The sequence below is a fragment of the Rhinopithecus bieti genome, unplaced genomic scaffold (genome assembly GCF_001698545.2).
Source record: "Rhinopithecus bieti isolate Rb0 unplaced genomic scaffold, ASM169854v2 scaffold_25530, whole genome shotgun sequence".
NCBI lineage: Eukaryota > Metazoa > Chordata > Mammalia > Primates > Cercopithecidae > Rhinopithecus > Rhinopithecus bieti.
In genome coordinates this window covers 330,224-339,022 of record NW_016811646.1, presented here as the reverse complement: position 1 = coordinate 339,022, position 8,799 = coordinate 330,224, and the positions used below count along the sequence as shown (strand labels likewise).

At 43.9% G+C, this 8,799-nt stretch overlaps 1 protein-coding gene across 2 annotated transcripts in view; it reads right to left on the bottom strand.

The window, feature by feature from the left end:
* The window catches only part of AGXT2 (alanine--glyoxylate aminotransferase 2), a 46,345-nt gene that overhangs the window by 10,833 nt on the left and 26,713 nt on the right, over window positions 1-8,799 (bottom strand). For both annotated transcript variants that reach the window (XM_017894522.1, XM_017894523.1), the window contains 3 exons: window positions 6,229-6,361; window positions 5,168-5,259; window positions 2,133-2,282 (listed from right to left, as the gene is read on the bottom strand). In XM_017894522.1, coding sequence (XP_017750011.1) covers window positions 2,133-2,282; window positions 5,168-5,259; window positions 6,229-6,361 — 375 coding nt within the window. The remainder of the gene's footprint in view (window positions 1-2,132; window positions 2,283-5,167; window positions 5,260-6,228; window positions 6,362-8,799) is intronic.

Sequence of the window (8,799 nt, the reverse complement as noted above, 5' to 3'; positions counted from 1 at the left end):
GCGGAGTCTGGGTCTGTCGCCCGGACTGGAGTGCAGTGGCCGGATCTCAGCTCACTGCAAGCTCTGTCTTCTGGGTTTAAGCCATTCTCCTGCCTCAGCCTCCCTAGTAGCTGGGACTATAGGCGCCCGCCACCTCGCCCGGCTAGTTTTTGTATTTTAGTAGAGACGGGGTTTCACCGTGTTAGCCAGGACGGTCTCGATCTCCTGACCTCATGATCCGCCCGTCTCGGCCTCCCAAAGTGCTGGGATTATAGGCTTGAGCCACCGCACCCGGCCACCTCTTTTCTTTAGAAATTACCCAGCCTCAGATATTCCTTTATAGCAACACAAATGGACTAAGAAAAACCTGTTTTATTGTTTCCACAATATAGCTTGCACATATTTCCATGTCACATATATGTCTATGCCATTATAGTGGGGAGATGCCATAAGCTAGCTTGTTTTGTATGAATGGTCATCTGGGAGGAGGATTCTGGTGTTTTACTAAGACAAAGTTGTGATGAACATCTCTGTTCATGCGACTTTAAGCACACAGAGGTTGGGTTTGGAACAGAGAAAAAGGAAGAACTCCTCCTCTCTCATTGGGCTTTCCTCTCTCGAGTCTACACTTTGAGGGGTATAGACAGCTTTGAGGGAACCCCTTGGGTGGAGATTATGGTGAACTCTTCTGAACCTTGCAACAACTCTTGTACCTGTCCACACACTTAAATACGTTATGGCTTGTGAGAATTTCTCCATTGTAGAAAGCAAGTTGGGGTCAAAACAAATAAATAAATAAAATGACCCGTGAGCTGGGGACCTTAGTTTCATATTACCCTTTGTTTACTTTCCTGGTGTCTTCCCTTGGCTTTCAAATCTTATTTAAACATCCCAGCTTTGCACTGGGTCTGACATGTGGTATGAATTGAAGAGACTTATACCCATGTCTGGTCTAAAGAGTAAAAAATTGAGCATCAATCCTTCTAAAGTAGAATGGTGGTAAGACCAAAGAGCTAGAAATTGCTAGGGAAAGCTGGATCCCTGTGGACATGAGGTTAGTCTGGCTACTCCTCCCTTCTCCCAAGATTCTCCTGCTCTTCTCAGGCTTTGATTTTATGGAGGAAAGGTACAATTTCCTATGGGCATTTACTATAGGGGCTGCAGTAGAAACAAAGGGAAAGATTTGAGAGAGATAGCAGAGAAGGGATCAATGGGTCTTGATGTTAGAAACAAGGGAAGAGGAGGAGTCAGATGATTTTGTGGTATGGAGGCTGAGTAATTGGGAGAATGGTGGAGGGTGAGAAACAAACAGTGATCTTGGGAGAAATATCTGGTTTGAGGGAAGATGCTAAGTTCAATTGTTGTTGTGATGAGTTAGATGTCTCAGCGGGCAACATTCCTCCCTGGTTACTTGGGAGGTTGAAATCCATTCACAAGTAAGTAAGCATGCAAACAAACAAAAAACTCAACGTAGGCCAGGCACGGTGGCTCACGCCTGTAATCCCAGTACTTCAAGAGGCCACGATGGGCAGATCACTTGAGGTCAGGAGTTTGAGACCAGCCTGGGAAACATGGCAAAATCCCATCTCTACTAAAAATACAAAAATTAGCCAGGCATGGTAGTGCGTGCCTGTAATCCCAGCTACCCGGGAGGCTGAGGATCGAGAATAGCTTGAACCTAGAAGGTGGAGGTTGCAGTGAGCCAAAATTGCACCACTGCACTCCAGCCTGGGTGACAGAGTGTGACTCTGTCTCAACAACAGCAAAAACAACCCCTAATATATATTTAAATTCCTCACCATAACCTTTTCCTGGCCCTTCTTTCTTACTTCCTTCTGTTTCTCCCCAAATAATTTCCTCCCTTTCCTGTATTTCTAAGTATTCAGTCATTGCCTATGCTCTTTGCCTAGGATGGCAAGGATAATGTTGGTTTCTTTTCCCAAATGCTCTCCCTCATCCCTCTAGAATTCTTGGTGATCTGCCAACATTTTGTTCATGCTCAACACTCTCTACTAATCTCTAAAGGGCTTTGCTGAAAGCTTGCTGTTTGTGTGTGCTCTCTCCCTGAGAGTAAACGAAGTTTAGTTAATGTTTCCTCCTATATCTCGCGCTGGCCCAAGCAGCTGCAGAGAGAGGAGCAGATCAGCACCTACCTTATCCTGCACCATTTCTATGCCTATCATGAGGCCTTTGCCTCGAACATCTCCAACAATTTCAAACTCATCCCGCAGCTTAGCAAATTTTAGTAACATGTAGGTCCCAACTTCTTGACTGTTTTCCTGTAGATTTTCTTCTTTAATCACCTGTTGAGAGAAAGCCCCAAATGATCTCACATGGCAGAAGTTTTAAGATTGACTGAGAATCATGGAGAAGTCATCGGACATGGCCCTCTTGTAACCTAACCAAACAGAATCCAGAACAAGTCTAGTGTGACCGCAGGGACCACAAAAAGATTTGTTGTAAGGAGAGAAGAAAAGTCTTAGGGGAGGGGATACGCTTCTGCCCCCAACTCCCTCACCTTCAGAGGTGGCTAAGAATTTAGGAAACAATAAGAATAAGAATTCTTAGAGGTGGCTAAGAATTTAGGAAAGAGGTGGCTAAGAATTTAGGAAAGAATAGGCCAGATCACACCTGTAATCCCAGTACTTTGGGAGGCCAAGGTGGGCAGATCACAAGGTCAGGAGTTCGAGACCAGCCTGACCAATAGGGTGAAACCCCATCTCTACTTAAAAAAAAAAAAATACAAAAATTAGCTGGGCTCAGGGGTGGGCTCCTGTAATCTCAGTTACTCGGGAGGCTGAGGCAGAAGAATCGCTTGAACCTGGGAGGTAGAGGTTGCAGTGAGCCAAGATCGAGCCACTGCACTCCAGCCTGGGCGACAGAACGACACTTTGCCTCAAAAAAACAAACAAAAAATAATTTAGAATAGAATAAAAGGTGTGTCTCAATGCAGTTGAAAATGTAGATTCTGAAATCCCAAGGCTTGTTATTGTCAGGTTTTGCTGAGAACTGGGATATAGTCAGGAATAAGATGAATGCTCTGAGGAAAGAAATCACAGGTGCTTTCCCTACTGGAAGATGGTGACCTTTGCTCAGCAGTCCTCAGCCAGACATGGGCTCTCATAGCCCAAGCAACCTGGTCTGGGTCTCTGGCCTCTTTGGCTGAGCCCAGAGCCAGGGCACCAGAAGATATAAAATGATTTTTATCTCAGTTCTACTTACAGCAAACACCTGGGGTTCTTGACAAGACACATGAAAAATACTGTATTTTATTTAGCTGACAATAATTGCATGACTCCAGGCAAACCTTGTTATTTTTAAAGACCTATTTGTTCACCTAAACCTTCTCTACCTTCTAAATTGGTTGAGGTAACAAAGCACTTTTTAAAAGAAGTTGGCAATGTCAGCTCATGTTTGTAATACCAGCACTTTGGGAGGCCGAGGTGGGTGGATCACTTGAGGTTAGGAGTTTGAGACTAGCTGGCCAACATGGTGAAACCCCATCTCTACCAAAAATAGAAAAATTAGGTGGGCATGGTGGTGCATGCCTGTAATCCCAGCTACTCAGGAGACTGAGGCATGAGAATCTCTTGAACCCAGGAGACGGAGGTTGCAGTGAGCCATGGTTGTATTCCTGCACTCCAGTCTGGGTGACAGAGGAAGACTTTCTCAAAACAAAACAAACAAACAAACAAACAAAAAATTTGGCAATGTCTACAAAGTGAAATAAATGACACATTTTTACCCATACTTTCTCATCTCATGATTTAATTGTTTTCGAAAATAACTATTTAATTAGCAAGGGCAGCATTTACTTATTTATTTTTGTTTAAAAATACTTTTAAATTTCATTTTTTTGGAATAGGTAAATCAAGTTCATGGTAAAAAATCAGTGAGTGTAACTGCTGGTGGGACTGTAAATTAGTACAACCTCAGTGGAAAACAGTATGGAGATTTCTTAAAGAACTAAAAGTAGGTCTACCCTTTGGTCCAGCCATCCCACTTCTGGGTATTTTCTCAAAGGAAGAAAAGTCATTATAGCAAAAAGACACCTGCACATGTATGTTTATTGTAGTACAACTCACAATTGCAAAGATATGGAACTAACCTAAGAGCCCATCAATTGATGAGTGGATAAAGAAAATGCGGTGTATACACACACACACACACACACACACACACACACACACACCCTCCATGGAATACTACTCAGCCATAAAAAAGAAAATAATGTCTTTTGGAGCAACTAATAAGTGTTCTCATTTATAGGTGGGAGCTAAGCTATGGATACACAATTGACATTGGAGACCCAGAAGGGGGGAAGGTGGGAGGGGGATGAGGGATGAAAAATTCCATATTGGGTACAATGTACACTACTTGGGTGACAGTGCACTAAAGTCGCAGACTTTGCCACTATACAATTCATCCATGTAACCAAACCCACTTGTAGCCCAAAAGCTATTGAAATAAATAAATATATATACATATATAAATATATATGTGTGTATATATATATAAATATCAGCAAGCATAAAAGTATATACAGCAGAGTGACTCTTGCTGGCCCCTGGCCCCCAGCCACCTAGTTTTCCTCCCCACAAAAAAACACTGTCATTTACTTCTTAGACATTCTTCCAGAAATTTGTTATAGTTCTTTAAGCACATGATATTAGGCATGTTTGCAAGAACATAAAAAAAAAATCTTTTTTTAAACAGATGCGATCCCAGGCTAAATCAATGGTGTAGGGTTGAACAGCTGAATTACCTTGTTGTAATAATGTAGAACTCAGTGTCTCCTTAGTCATCCAATTTATAATAGTACAACAAAAGGAAGGAAGAAAAAAATGTACAAGAGAAGGCCAACATGAAACTAATTACAAGGATAGCAGTTAACATCTGTAAATCACTACCCAGATAACAAAGAAATTTCAGCTGGCTATGAAAATTCTTGTATTTCCCATGTATGTGAGGTTTATTATATATTATTTCTTATCCAACACTTCAAGCGCCCAAAGTAGATCTTTAAAAAGGGAGAAGGCAGAATAATAAACGGAAATCTAACTTTAATGGATAAACTACGAATTAACTCTCCCCTTTAATAATTCAGCATGATAGAGTTCTGCCAATGCATGTGTGGTTTTAAAAGAGTCATTTGTGAAATGTGGCTAATGTGGCCACTGGCACCAACCTCAAGCACAGCAGATCCAATGGCACAGGCCATGGGGTTCCCTCCAAAGGTGTTGAAGTGCTGCAGGCGTTTGGCCAAAGATTTGGCAATCTCTAGAGGGAAAAAATAGAAGGTGTGGAAAGAGGGACACATTACTGTCCACAATCTCTCATGGCGCCATTTGGACTACAGTTACTTCGTGTTGTAAACGGCATCCTATCCAATTCATTCTTCATTCAACTGATAGTAGATGTTAGGGACTGAATTGTATTACCTCAAATGCGTATGGTTGAAGCCTTAACCCTGAATGAGACTGTATTTGGAGATAGTGAGTTTAAGTAGGTAATTAGGTTGAATAAGGTCATCAGGGTGGTGCCCTATCTAAGCCCAAGGAACTGGTTTTCTTATAAGAAGAGGAAGAGACACCAGAACCTTCTCCCACCCCTCTCCTCTTTCCATCCCCTCTCCGTCCGTCTTCCATATACCTCTAAAGTGTGGTGGAACCCTCCGTTTCATGGTAGGCATGGGAGAATTAGTCTTCCTTACAGGAAGATCAGAATGGGCTGGTTTCCGATGGGGGTGCGATGGCTCACGCCTATAATCCCAGCACTTTGGGAGGCCAAGGCAGGTGGATCACCTGAGGTCAGGAGTTCAAGACCAGCCTGGCCAACACGGTGAAACCCCGTTTCTACTAAAAATACAAAAATTAGCTGGGCTTGATGGTACACACCTGTAATCCCAGCTACTCAGGAGGCTGAGGCAGGAGAATTGCTTGCACCTGGGGAGGCAGAGGTTGCAGTGAGCCAAGATTGTGCCACTGCACTCGAGCCTGGGTGACAGAGCAAGACTCTGTCTCAAACAAAAAACAAACAAACAAACAAACAAAAAAACAACGGGCTGTCTTTCTTCCATCTGTTTCACAGTCAGGCAGACAGACTGTTTCTCTCTTTCATTTGCTTGGGAAATGCATCGTGCAGTTTCCATGATTGTCTCCAATCTATACAAGTTCCAACACACGTGTTTAATACCATAGCCCAATGTACGAGGCCCAGAAGCAAACACAAACTGCCTGCGGGTCCTACCTGGAGTGGTTACGACTGCTGCCATGGGAAAGCCATTCCCAATCCCTTTAGCCATGGTGACAATGTCAGGCAGGACGTCGTGGGTTTGGAAGCCCCAGAAGTGAGAGCCCAACCTTCCAAATCCTGTCTGCACCTGGGAAAACAAGTTCAAAACAATTGGAAACCCTTCAAGACATGCTGTTTTTGACTGGGTGTAGTGGCTCATGCCTGTAATCCCAGCACTTTGGGAGGCCGAGGTGGGTGGATCATGAGGTCAGGAGTTCAAGACCAGCTTGGCCAAGATGGTGAAACCCCGTCTCTTCTAAAAACACAAAATATTAACCAGGTACGGTGGCAGGTGCCTGTAATCCCAGCTACTCAGGAGGCTGAGGCAGGAGAATCGCTTGAACTCAGAGGGTGGAGGCTACAGCGAGCCGAGATTGTGCCACTGCACTCCAGCCTGGGCAACAGAGTGAGACTCTGTCTCACAAAAAAAAAAAGAAAGAAAGAAATGCTGTTTTCTTCTCTGATCTCTTTCTTTTCCTCCTCCTCATTATGGCCATCATCAGCCATTGTCATCAGCATCCTGTAGTATCATGGACAAAGCGCTTAATCTGTGCCTGATATTAGACATCAAGAGTAATTTCCTAGCTTTGTGCAATTCTGGGTATGTTTCTTAAGTCCTTGGAACCTCTGCTAACTCATCCATCAAGTAGAAATAAAACAGTAAGTCACAGGCTCAATGAGGGTCATACAAATAATATGAAAGGGATCATTATGATTAACAATTTTTGATGAGCATTTCCTCTGTGTAAGAAAGGGTAGAAAAGTAGAGAAGCTGAGTCTGCCCCAGGATAGATGAAGAGGGAGTTACTGTCAGTCAAGTGGAGCTGGGGCACTTGCTCCAGCCCAGTTAAACTGGTCATCTTCTTCCAGGGATGCCTTCCCCTTCCTGGGAACTGTATCGTGAGGAGAACCCAGCCGAGGCAGTTAACTCAGGGTTGAACTCTTCTAATCTAGAAATTGTGGTTCGGACTAAAAATTGACCTTAGTTTTTTTGTGCATGTTGTTCGATCTTTCTAGAAGACCCTCTTCCTAGAAGACCCTCTTCCTGCTGCTTCATCTCACTGACTTCTTCTGTGCTTCAAAAACTTTGCTGGCCAGGCGCAGTGGCTCAGGCCTGTAATCCCAGCACTTTGGGAGGCTGAGGCAGGGGGATCACAATGTCAGGAGATCGAGACCATCTTGGCTAACACAGTGAAACCCCGTCTCTACCAAAAAAAATTTGAAAAATTAGCCGGGCGTGGTGGCGGGTGCCTGTAGTCCCAGCAACTCGGGAGGCTGAGGCAGGAGAATGGCATGAACTGGGGAGGCGGAGCTTGCAGTGAGCCGAGATCACGCCACCGCACCCCAGCCTGGGCGACAGAGCAAGATTCCATCTTGAAAAAAAAAAAAACCCAAAAACCCCAAAAGAAACAAACAAACTAAAAAACAAACTTCGCCATCACTTGGTTTCTGAAGGTTCTCCTGAGCCTTAGTTAGGCTCCCTCTCAAGGTACTCTGGGCATGCTGCCATCAGCGACTTTCATAGAGGACTGTTATCACCAGTGGGCGTGTCCCATGGCAGGGACTGTGTCTTACTCCATTCTCTATCCGCAACACCTAGCACAGTGCCTGATACAAAGTAGACACTTCGTAAGCGCTTGTGGGATGAATGACAGGGTGGCAGAAGTGCCTGATTAAATGAAGTCACACAAACATCTCCACACACATTTCTGCCAGAGCCTTTCTGGTGGTCTCCTTGATTTCTCTCTGGCTCTCAGTCTCCTTGTCTGTCTCTCTGTCTCTCTCCACACATACACACAATGCAAAACAGGGGTTAGGGATGTGGGTACTTGACGCTCAGTCTAAAATGCACTTAAAAGAGTGAGCTTCCAGGCTGGGCGTGTTGGTTCACGCCTGTAATCTCAGCACTTTGGGAGGCCGAGGTGGGTGGATCACCTGAGGTCAGGAGTTCGAGACCTCCCTGGCCAACATGATGAAACCTCGTTTCTACTAAAAATACAAAAATTATCTGGGCATGGTGGTGGGTGCCTGTAGTCCCAGCTACTCGGAAGGTTGAGGCAGGAGAATCGCTTGAACCTGGGAGGTAGAGGTTGCAGTGAACTAAGATCACGCCACTGCCCTCCAGCCTGGGTGACAGAGTGAGACTCCATCTCAAAAAATAAATAAATAAATAAAGTAAAAAATATAATGTGACTCTCTCCCTATCTGTCCTTCCTTGCCTCACCCCCCTGATGCCAGTGCATCCTCCAGGATCTTTCCTTTATCCCTAGTGTTCTGAAACGTCATAATATTGTAACCTGGTGTGATTCTTCTTTTATTCATTGTCTTTTATTCTATTGGCATTTTCAAGCTGGTGGTTCATGACCTTTGATTCTGACAAATCTTTCCTGTAATAGGTTGACGTACATGAAAGTGCTGATATTTAACCTTTTTTGAACTGTAAAAATGGCAACTTGAAATTTTTCATGCCAATGTCCTTGATAATTTTCTTTCTTTTCTCTTCTTTTTTTTTTTTTTAAATTTAAG